The 12,696-nt window shown below is 31.8% G+C and overlaps 1 protein-coding gene across 2 annotated transcripts in view; it reads left to right on the forward strand.

Annotated features, from left to right (window-relative positions):
- The window catches only part of HABP2 (hyaluronan binding protein 2), a 31,314-nt gene that overhangs the window by 5,636 nt on the left and 12,982 nt on the right, over positions 1–12,696 (forward strand). For both annotated transcript variants that reach the window (XM_014062546.2, XM_014062547.2), the window contains exons 2-7: positions 4,094–4,133; positions 8,062–8,178; positions 8,406–8,516; positions 11,192–11,308; positions 11,946–12,065; positions 12,450–12,621. In XM_014062546.2, the coding sequence (XP_013918021.2) occupies positions 4,094–4,133; positions 8,062–8,178; positions 8,406–8,516; positions 11,192–11,308; positions 11,946–12,065; positions 12,450–12,621 (677 nt within the window). The remainder of the gene's footprint in view (positions 1–4,093; positions 4,134–8,061; positions 8,179–8,405; positions 8,517–11,191; positions 11,309–11,945; positions 12,066–12,449; positions 12,622–12,696) is intronic.

The following is a 12,696-nucleotide window of genomic DNA, read 5'->3' on the forward strand; positions in this document are numbered from 1 at the left end:
CAGTGAAAAGATGGAACTTTAAAAGTTGAACACTTGAAGAAAGCAGAAATAATTAAAAGATTATAATTAAAGGAAAAGAGATCCACTAATACAGAATGCAACAAATTATTCTAACGGATCAAACTTAAGAATATTTTGGACTAATTCACTCAGAAGTTGCTTTTTAGATTGCCTGTTATTAACAAGACTGCTTCTGAGGCTGACTGGAATGTAGATTTAAAAATTACAGATTAAAAGAATGATATAGTTAAGATGTTATGCTGGACATACAGGTGAAACCAGATGTCTTAACAATTAAAAGAGATATACAAATAACAAACCAGAAGAGTGACTTGGACATTTTTTTCATTTTTCATTTACAAAAGAGACGTGTTACAGTTTTAAAGACTGAGAAGAAATATGGAGATGGAGAAAAAAACCAAAACCGGCACACTATTAAAAAGTAATAAAAATCAAGATAGTTAAAAATAAAACAAAGGAATATAAAGTGGAATTATTTAATGAAAGTTTGTTTATATATATATATATATATATATATATATATATATATATATTTGTTCTGGGTAACTCTTAATTGATTTTTGCTGTGCAAGATCAAATGATAAGGCTGTAAAATTTGAGAAAGTAACTATGCTAAAATTAAAGGCAAGGAAAATAAAGCTAGTTTATTTTATTAAGATTAAAATGTATAGATTATTATTATTGGTAACTCTCAGTGGACTTTTGTTAACTAGCTTTAAATGTTGACGTTTTTAGAATCTGTTTATAAATAAGGACGAGATGGAATGAAGGGTGGTTTTGTTGTAGGAGTATAAGAAAAGATAATAATGGTCATGATGAAAAGGGAAATTATTTCTATAGACTTCTTTTTTATTTTTTAAACTATATAGGATTTCTCCCCTTTTTGAACTTTTATTTCTTTTCTGTCATTTTATTCTTTTATATTTGCTTTAGTTTGCATCATTTTTTTATCTCTGTAGTTGTAAACTTGAACAACACAAGAAAGGATAATTGAAATCTGGAAAGCCAAAAATAGTGGAAATAGCTGCAAGTATGCCTATACATAAGAAATGGAATCTTCACCTTAATGTTAAACCAGTTCCAGCAAATCACGGTCCATCTGTGACAAATTTCTGAAATTCTCTTGTCTTTTGAAATAAGTTGTAAAGCAAATTCTATTCCACAAATTATTCAAGTATTATGGAATAAGTATTCAGGAAAACATATCTATCTGGCACAAAGACATAGCCCATTCAAATTAGCTAAGATTTCAAGTTTTCCAAGCAACATAAAATTGCTTGGAAATTGCCATTTTTGCCATTTTTGTCATCCATAATTCCAGCCACTAGCAAACTTCTTACTCTCCATCATTCCTTCTAAGCTCAACACCTCCATGACACACTGCTAGTCCATTTATAGCCTGTTACAAAACAGAATTATATTTATTACAAAATAGACTGGTTTCATCCACAAATATGACTAATTTACATTTGCTATAACAGGTTTTGCGTTGATTTTAAAAGTATTTTGTTAAGGGAGGATTCTGAAAAGATGCAAAAAGTGTTTCTGCTTCTCATGCACAATTAGAAAGGTTAGCTTTTTAATCCTTCTTTTCATTCTTGACCATCATGAACCAGTGTGAAAAGAAATATCAGTGCATATTGTGGTGCTTCCCTTAATAAGTCAAGCCCTCCATCTTCTGGCAATGTATAATATCACAGCCTAAAGACTGGAGAACAGAATAAAAAGCAGCAGGTTTTTACTTTCATGCTTATATCTCCTTTTGTACCTATTTAATATGACTGTGCAAAGCATTAGATAAGAATATTTTACAAAGTGTGCTAGAGCAAGCAAAGCATCTCTCCTTTAAGCTTTAAAGCAGCTGCATCATCTGGAAAGCTTGGCAAGCTCATCTGAAGGCTATCTCCTAAAGGCAGAAGCATTTTCATAGGGATCACCAAGGAAACCCTTTGCATGCATGTTCTTTGCACATCTCTACAATAGAGTTGACAATGGCTCACAATATCCTCATTGTGCATTGAGTATACAATGGAACTAGATTCCCTTGAATTGTGTTAACCCAATAATTAATTTCAATCTATATGTGTTCCTGGCAGATTAGACATTACAGATGATGCCAGGAAACAAATCAGTGGATCATTGAGATTCAGGAGAGAAAATTCAAAATTAATGGAGCTTAACTTCACCAATGGCAATATACCACTGGCATATATTCTGAAAGAGAAGGAAAAGATGATCAGCAACAAGAGAGATACGCCCATTTACAGTGACAATGGGTATGCCTTTAGAAGACCTGAAATACCAGATTGGGTATAGATTATAATGGAAAAAATATATCCATGACATTGCTAATAGTTAACACTAACTTGCTGGCACACAATTAATCAATGTATTCTGAACAATGTACAGCCTGCAAAAGAAAAGGTACAATAATCAGCATTTAAGGCCCCAGGCCAAAATATATTTGCTTTATTAGATTTTTATTTTACTTCTGTAATCTTGAAATTCCACCAAATCTGCTCCTAATTTTCAGTTTAATGCTAATTAAACACTTTATGAATAATTCACACAACAGCTAAAGCAACTTCTTTTTTGCTGTTCCTGGCTATTCCTAAAGCAGACTAGTACAATTCCAGTTCAGATTTGAGTGGTTCAGCAACAAAGCTAGGTTGGTACTCAGTCTGGACTCCCACTGGTTCTTGTTCTTCCAACCCATGCAGGGGAGGGAAACCTTGGTGGCCGTCCCCTGTGTGAGGAGTCTTCCAGACCCTTACCTTTCTCTGCTGATCCACATTCTTTTCCTTTAATTTTCGAGATGTTTAAACATATGGATGCCTTCACATACTCCTCGAAGGTTCTCTCACCTGATGCTAAGGCAAACTTACTTTTTCTACCCTTTTTTCTGACTGTCATTGCTGTGAACAGTAAAGCATTACAGTAAAGCAAAAGTACAGTAAAGAAAAACAAACAATTGATTCCTTCCTATTTTTTAAGAAAGTACCTGCCAACCACCAGAGAACAAAGGTTCCCCAGAATTTATTTATTTATTTATTCATTCATTCATTCGTTTGTTTATTATTTGATTTTTAACCCGCCTTATTACTTTACAAGTAACTCAGAATGGTGACATACCTAATACTCTTTCCTCTTCCCATGTTCCCCACAACAACCCTGTAAGATGAGATGAGATAAAGTGGCATGTTTACACTGTGTTAAGAATGGGTACCATACTCTATCCCTCTATTCTTGCACTCAAGAAACACTGAGTAACCTGTCCAGGAGATGAAGCAAGTAGAAGTGTGGATCTGTCCAAAATAAAAGACAAGAAAAGTAGCAATGTATTATAGAGTTACCCTTTTGTTTATCTCCATAATTGAAAATGATTGTACATCTGCTACTTTCTAATAACAATAATAATACAACATTACCAAAGTGCAACACAAATATGAAAGTCATGGTAGTAGTTTAAAAATGTCACCCAATATAATAGTTCACAGTTTAATAGCCAAATTTAAACAACTAAATAGAACTAACTTAATAAACATAATGTTATTTAATCTTAACCCTGTGCTGAAAGTGTACATTTACATGCCTAATTAAAATATTTGCAATTAATAGGAAAAAGTAGTTTATAAAAGACTTAACTAAATATGACATTATTTTTGCTGGTTGAAATATATATTATTTTTAACTATACTGGACATTTATTTTAAAGGGAATTGAGAGTATTGAAACTGTGTTTTTTTTAAAGGAACTACTTTATTAATAGCAATAGCACTTAGATTTGTATGCTGCTTCATAGTGTTTTACAGCCGTCTCTAAGCGGTTTACAGAGTCAGCAGATTTCACCTAACAATTATATTTTATTGACCTCGGAAGATTGAATGGATGAATTAACATTGAGTCAGTCAGAATTGAACTCCTGGCAGTGGAAATGCAGAATTATTGAGCAATACTGCATTCTAATCACTGTGTCAACATGGTTGTTGGTTGACAGATAGCATTTATATCTGATTTGTCTTATATAACATTACTAAGTCTCATATTTATCTCTCTCTCTCTTTTATTTCAGCATTCTGGGATTATATCATCCTCGTTCGGCCAACAACCTGGTAAACCATGTGGTTTTTAATGTTGTTTTTTGTGACAAATACATCACAACATTTACATTGTTAAAATATGCAATTAATAATTAGGATCATGTGACCATTTCAGAGACCTTTTGCTTTGAGAAGAATGCCAGTGAAAGTGTCTACTTGCACTATATGGCTGCAATAATTTGACAAAACATGAGTATCTCATGGCTATGAACATTTGGCTTATAGCATCCAGCTCTGATTTTATTGGGCAAGAAGCTTAACTCACTCTTGCCTTTAAGTAGATAAGTAAGTCATCACACAAGTATGATAACTTGTATAACATCATATGGAAAATTAAACTTCTAGCCAGATACACTTTTTGGCAGAAATCATGCCCAATACCTACCATGGAACCTATTTCAGGAATATGTTGATCTTGCATATTGAAGTAGTTCTTTAACATTAGCAGTGAAAAGAAAAAACAGGACATTTTGATATTTTGTTCACTTCCTATTATAGAATGATTAATTCTTTAATTAATTCAAAAGGAAGGATCTTTTTGAGTTTTGAATTTAAAGCAAGTTTCCATCATAGCAACACAAGATGTGCAAAAAGTAAAAAAAAAACTGATCAAAAGATATTAGTACTAAATATTAGAAAATGCCCTTTTAAAAGATAGCAGTGAAGAAATTAAACTTATCTGTTGCTAGAAATGTAAGATACCAGGCAAAATCCATTTTGAACCCACATACATTCATATTTAGATCACAAGTTTCTCAAATAAAGATGTCAAGTAGATATAACAATATTATATAATATATAATACTATATTATATATACAATATAATTGACCTCGGAAGATTGAATGGATATAATACAATATAATACTATATTGGGGTTTTTCTGGTTTTCTGGCCAGCAGAATCTCTACTGATGTTTAATCTTCACTTGGATTCATAGTTGATAGAAATTTTATGACTGCCAAGTAGATATTTTTGCAATTACTCCATATGGCACCTGAGAATGTATGGTAGGCTTTGGTTTGGCTACTCTTCTAATAGATATGGAAATAATCTTAATCATGCCACAAAACATGTTCTGGAAGAAAATATTGCATGGATATGATGATTAAATTACTAGTTGTACCATACAAAGATTTGTATAGTAGAGAAAGAGCTTAGTTTTATTTTCCTCACTAGATGATTACTTTTTTTATTGCCAAATCCTGAAAAAGTATATAATGCTGTATATGATCAATCCTTTAATCAAGATAGATATTGCATATGGGGTCAAATTTATAATCATGTACACATCAGTATACCGAGTGGCTGATGAAGAATGTACAACTGATCAGTTATAACAACCTGACTTCTATTATTTCCACAAAAATAGTGCAGCAAAGCAGACATTTTGTCCCAAGCAGGCTTTGAAAAAAGTCTAAAATATCTAAATCAAATGACTAAAAATGGTCATAAAAATGAACATCAATAGCAAAAGGAATGACACTTGCAAGCTATCTTGAAAGAGATGTTTTGAATAGATCTTTGTGGTTCACAGAATGTTACTTGATTCCTAATACTTGATTAGGAACCCTGAACAAACTGAGCTAACAATAATCATAAGAAGACATCCATGGGCATGATGGGGTATTGAAAAACTATAAAGATGGTTCTCATACAGAAACAAAATGGATTCTATTGTTTAGAAAAAGGGAGGGAACTTTTTATTTCTTTTATACAATATTTGCCACATAAAAGCCAAAGACACCTTTAATACTACAAAGTTTAATAAATAAACAGAGAAGTTCTAACTTTTGCAAAATAATCCCACATACTGTCAGGTTGAAGTATGAGCTCCTTTCCTTTTCATTACCTTGCATTAAACTTTATTTGCTCATGGAGACAATGGCCCTATCTTGGAATGAGTTCCTTATCCCTCAGCCTGGTATGCAGTCCTGCAGCACTTTCATATTGCAAAGGCTTGACTCTTGAGAAATAATGAGTGAATAAAAGAAGTCTTGACTTGACATAACGATAAATGAGGTGAAACTTTTTTTTTAACCGTCAAGAACACCAGTTTTGGTCCATAGAAAAAAGAAGTTTCTATTTTAATATGGAATATAAAGCATTCATTGTACAAAAAAAGTGTTTTTCATCAGAAGCAAAGGAAGAACAAAGATAAAGGCAGCAATCGAATGAATGAGTTGAGAAAACTAAGATAATGCCGTTGATAAGCAGTTCAAGGCAACACATTGTTCACCAGGCCATCGGCCCAGCCCTAGGGGAGAGCTTTTAAAGGTATCCCTGTATGCATTTTCACTCTCCTCATTACCATACCTGCTCTTTGAAACTCACCAGTGGTTCCAACAAACTACACTGACACCTGCCGGAAAGAGCGGCTGACCCATCTTAATCAACTACTTCTGTGAAAAGTCTATGGAAAGAACTGTGTCCCATCTTTACTTTCCTATTCAGAAAGCTATTTGTCAATGGGTATCCTGAGAGCCATGGCTATGAACAAAGATCTGTTTCTGTGCACTGGAAATGTGGCACCATGATCAAAGTTAAGGAGAATCTCCTACTTGTTTCCTTTGTTCATGAATATGTCCCTTCTCTTACATGGCTACTAACACCAGAATAATTACCTGTACTTTATCCAGTACTAGTTTGATTGTGATGAAATGATTCCAGCAGCGCTCCTGAATGGAATCGGGATTTTGAAGCACTCTATTTACTTTTAACAAGGCATTTCTCCTACCTGGAAGACCATAACAAATGTTGCAAGCCCATCACAGTATTATATAGGAGTAGTCCATAGATATCAAGGGAAAAAATAAACTGTTTTATAAAAAGATTTTGAACAATGCCAGTTTGGATTAAACGTTGAGATACAATCCTGAAGTGCAACAATAAACAGAACATTTGTCATTGACTAGGTATAGAATGTAGACTACTTCCCAAAATAGACTATGTATTAACCCTACACAAACATATACTAATCTAATTTTTTAAAATAAATATTAAACATTTTCCCATATATGTTGAAATGTCATTATGAGGGGTTTTTTTGGTACAAGTTTTTTTTATATCTGAGATATAGTAACAAAGGTTTCAAAAGATCAACTGGGAAATGTATCTAATGCATGTATGTGTGAGTGGGAGAAGATGTATACATTCACATTAACACCAAGAGCTATTCTCAAGTTGAAATGAAAGTAATGCATCAAGAATATTTTTTTCTATTGGGCAATCCAGTTTACTATTCTGTCCATAATATAGTGTGAGCTACAATGAGCACACAAGACTGATCAAAAGAGAAACACAATTCAAGATATGACTACAAAATATCCCAGCAATATTTGTGTCAAGGAAGATGGTGCATTAAAGTTTTTGTTATTTACCTTGTTGTATAATATAAGATTTTTTTTATCTATCTGCAATGACAATCAGTTGAATACAGGTTCCATAACAATATGATTAGCTATTCAAGGAGTACCGCATATTAGGCTCATGCCTTTGACAGTACTGTGTAATGTTTTTGTAAATATATAAAAGGATTGCAACCATACCTTCAAAATATTATACTGCATGAAACAATCTATGCCAAGTCATTGCGTCAGATTTCAACTCTTTCTAAAAACTGTTGTGAAAATGAATAACGGTCAATTAATGATCCAGACCACATCTTCAGAGTTTAAAGTTTCATTTCCTGGTTGAAGTTATTTATTTATTATATTTATATCCCACCTTCCTCTAAGGGCTCAAAATATGCCCCCATGCTGTTTTGTGTTCTGCAGTACATTACGCAAAGGAATAGAAATTTGCTGATAATCACCATTTTTATTCTATAATGTTGTCTAGTTTAATTTTACCAGATCAATACATATTTGCTACACTAAATAACTTTGAAATGCTACTTTTCATTCATGTTATAGTCTGTTTTGTTTCTGATATACCTGCAGACTTTGCTGATGACTATGATGATGAATACAGCACTGATTATACAGATCCGGAGGAAACCGAAATCAGATTTAGTTTCTTTGACTCTGATTGGATTTATGAATTCTTCACTCACGATGGTACTTCGTTATTCACATTATAAGAATGAGAAACAGAATATGGGACGTGAAAGGAATACAATCTTTAGCTAAATAGAGATCTGGGGGAAATTGAGAACGCTCTATCACTTTATAAATCTGCCATTGCAATCAAACATCAGTGTTCTGGGTGAGAAACCTTTCAATAAAAATTGATAAAGATCAAAAAAATTAAAGATATAAACTTCTAATTTATTTCTCTGTGCTAGTAAATCCCTGCCAGACAAACCCATGCCAGAATAATGGAATCTGTAAAAGAAAAAGAAACAGCTATATATGTTCCTGCCCTGAACCATACACAGGATCAAAGTGTGAGCGTGGTAAGATACATCTTGCTCTTGTAACTACTATTACAGAAAGCTGAAAAATGTAGATACTATTATAAATCATATAGTTTACAAAATATAAAATAGATTTATTTACATTCCATTCTAAAAGTCAGATGGAAATTTGCAAGCACTTTCCAATTTAAAATATAATTTTAATTTCTATATTACTTTGTCACTTTAATTGGGTTGTCCCATTAGAATTCATTATAATTTCCAATCATGAATACACACAAAAAATGGATGTATATTTTTGTTGAATATATTTCCTTATAAAACAATAAACAAATTCTGGACAAGGAAAATTCAAACATGTGCAAAGGTGTGATCCTCACATGAATGGAATAGTCTCATTTTGTATACTAGGATTCCTATATACATATTTTTTTTCATAAAAGAATTCTGAAAACCAAGACATATTCAAGCATAGATGATAAGGGAAATTAATTTACCACAAGGGAAAAAAGCCAAAATTGATTTCCTAAACTGAGAGGTAAAATATACTCACAAGAATAGAAAATATTCTAGTCTGTTCAAAAGATTGTCATTTTCCATTTTGAGACATGGAGTATAATAACAATGGAACATAGGAGCGATACTTGAGAAAGAGATTTAGTCCTGAAATAGAACAAAATAGAGTTTAAAATATTAGCTTCAAGTCTCTGTTATTTCACCAATAACCAAAAAAAAAGTTTGGAATGCAGCAGAAGAAGGAAAATGTAAGATCATAATACAATTATCAAAGCATAAAACAATTATTCAGGAGTTGGAAACAATTGTGGTCATTTTATTTAGTTCTCATTACATTTCAGAATCATTTGGAAAAAATGAATAAAGTACATAAATGTAAGCAATATGAATTCACTAAGCAATCATTAGATGTGTCTGGAGCATTTATGCATGGAAGTCTTCTGATATTCCAATAGAACTATAGCTAAATGTAGAAAATAAATATGAATATATTCAGTTATTAGACTGAATATCTTCAGTTTATGTTAAACAAGTTAATAGCACTCTCATATAACTATAGCAGTATAGATATTAAATAATATTTAAAATTGAATATTTTGTGGAGAATTGCTTTAAACTAAATAGCTGATATATAATTGTATATTGCATTCTTAAATATTAGCCAGTCAAATCAAAATGATAATTTAGCACTACAGAAATTATTCAAAAACTTGCTAAATGTTACAAAAATAGGTACATAATCGAACTTATTGATAGATAATTAGTGAAATAAAATAGAAATTAATCCTGTAAATGAAGTACCTATATATTGGCTTAAAATAGGTATAAGAAATAAATCATGTATATTAGCATAATTAATTATGAGGATGTAATAGTTTCATCAAGTGACTTTATTTTTAAAAAATTAAGGAAGACATTTCATAAAATTATTTAATTGTATCTATGAATTTATGAACTAATTCATAAAACATGAAAAGACTTTATAGTCATAGTGGTTCACTAATACAGTGCATTCATATAAATCTACTGTTTACTAAATGAAGGCATGAAATTTTATATATTGTAGCTATAATAATAGTTAAATACATTTATTAAAAATGTCAGACCATATGCAAATTCCCAGTCAGCATATTATTAAATTAAGAAGTTTTTAAACACAAAACTATATTTTAATAATTACATTTGACATCTGTAAAGCATTTGACTGCTTAGGATGGGATTTTTCAAAATCAATCCATTGAAGAAATTGTAGTAGGATAAGGGCATTTATATGTGCAAAGTATTACAACCCAATCTTAGTCCCACTAGGTAGACAGAGCATGAAATCAATTTCAGTTTATCCAAAATGACTTTTATTTAAATTAGCTAAAGTAACACAATTTTTCAAATATGATTATGCTGTATATTTTTTATCTTCTTATAGTTCAATTAATTAGGGAAACATCTACCTGATTCATGTCTGAATGTTATCTTGTTCTGGGATTTCAAAAAAATGTTTTCGCCTCTTTTGTTTAATGATATCTACATATTTCACCATGCTGACCTTTGCACCCATAATGTCAGAAAAATTGTAAATGATCATGACTGTCCAAGCATTAATCCCTAAAGGAGAATAAAATTTCCTGCTCAAAATAACTAAATAATATAAATAAAAACAAATTTAATTCATTGACTGTGAAATATCTGTATCCAGCTTTTCTTGCCTCCAAATATTCTTGTATTGCAGATTCTAGACCTTGACCAACCTAGCTTGGAATTCTGGGACTCAAATTTAAAATATTTTCTTTTTTTGTATACTGTTTCAAACACCACTGCAACTTAGTGATAGATAATAATTAGTAATATATAGTACTGTTGTTATAATATGAAGATAAAGCATACAAATTCATATTATTTATGTGTAGATGAGATATTTAAAATTCAACTGTATATTGGTATTTCTAGTGCTTTAATATTGCTTTTTTCTACAGGTTTATGAGTATTTCCATATGTATAGGGGGATGAAAGAGTATGAATTGTGTGATTATTTACTGTTTTATAACTCTGTAACTGTAATTTTCACCAGAAATTATAATGAAATTGCACATTTAGGTAGCTCCATTGTCAATCCTTGTACTACATAGTCTGTTTTTATCAAATATCCAAAATTTGAAAAATCTACCTTTCTTGTTTCTTTCTACTGTTATTGTATACTATAGTGAAAAATACATGCAAAAGAATCAACTGCCGTCAAGGAGAATGTCTGATTATATTAAGAGAACCTTATTATCAATGCAGTTGTAGATATCCATATAAACCACCATTATGTAAAAAAGGTGAGCCAAATTATTGTTGTCATACTAGTAACCAATTTCTAGCATTATGTCTACTGCTGCTGTGTTCTATGGATTAGAATCACAACTGTTTTTCTCTGAATCAGGGCTGTCAAACTCATGGCCCACGGGCCGGATGTGTCATGTGCTGGCCACACCCATACCCAGTTTTGTGTAAGGGAAAAAGTCACGATATGTCATCTGATGCAGCTGTGACGATGCGAGTTCGACACCCCTGCTCTAAATTATCCTCTAAAATCAAAAACATTTCACTATAAAGTTGTTTCTTAACTTATTTCTTAAATGCAAACATTGGTCAGGACAGCCTGCATAAAGTTATTTTAATGGGCCTATAAAGATTAGATTGGGGAGACTTTGGATTTTCCATATTAAATCCACTTATCCTTATATGTGCTTGCATATGAAAAGTTCCCCTTGAGATAGCCTGCATGGAGTTATGTTAAGTACCAATGAGCCCATAGACAGAGCAAAAGTGATTTAGGAGATTTTAGAAGTAACTCCACTTATCTTTTTGTTTGTGTGGATAAAAAGTGTCCTTGAATGAGTAGCTTGTTACATTGTTTGAACAAGCTATCAATCTCATTTAAATACAATATTTGAATTAATTCTTGAATATTAGCATCCTCAGCTTGTCAACGAAATCCTTGTAGAAATGGAGGCACCTGTCAGAGGCATCGTTTAAGGCATAAATTCAGCTGCAACTGCCCTGAAGCTTTCAGAGGAAAATTTTGTGAACTAGGTAAGAGAATTTTTTGTGTTTTGGAGTGGTAGTGTGACTACTACAGGGATTGTGGTGGATAAATTAACCTTTGATCTTTTTAATTATCTGTTAGTAATTTACGAAAACTGATTAATATTCTTTATTGTGTACACTTTTACACATAAAACTGATTTGAGCCCAATTTTGATCATCATTGTCATGATGTAAAAAGTAATTCAAAATATCCAATTTCGGTATTTTTTGATAAATCTAAACACGCTGGAATACAGATTTTTGTGAAACATCAGCCTCAAATTCTATGTGGGTTTATATATCTAAGAATGAAGAGGAGAAAAAAAAATGTCAGAACAGGCCCAAATCAAACAAAAATATCTTTCAAAAAATGACCATTTTTTGTTGTAGGGCCTGAGGACTGCTTTGAAGAAAATGGCCACACATACAGAGGAAATGTTAGCCAAACAATCCTCCAGAAAAAATGCCTTCACTGGAATTCTCATTTTCTTTTGGACAGTAGTTATAACACATTTATGGAACATGCTGACTATTATGGCCTTGGCGATCATAACTTCTGCAGGTATTCTGTGTATGCAAGAAAGCCCAATTCCCAGAATATCATTCTTATTTATATCCCCATTTCAAATCAAATATT

This window comes from Thamnophis sirtalis, unplaced genomic scaffold (assembly GCF_051295495.1).
Source record: "Thamnophis sirtalis isolate CommonGarterSnake01/CBP01778 unplaced genomic scaffold, rThaSir2_p1.2 scaffold_11, whole genome shotgun sequence".
Classification (NCBI taxonomy): domain Eukaryota; kingdom Metazoa; phylum Chordata; class Lepidosauria; order Squamata; family Natricidae; genus Thamnophis; species Thamnophis sirtalis.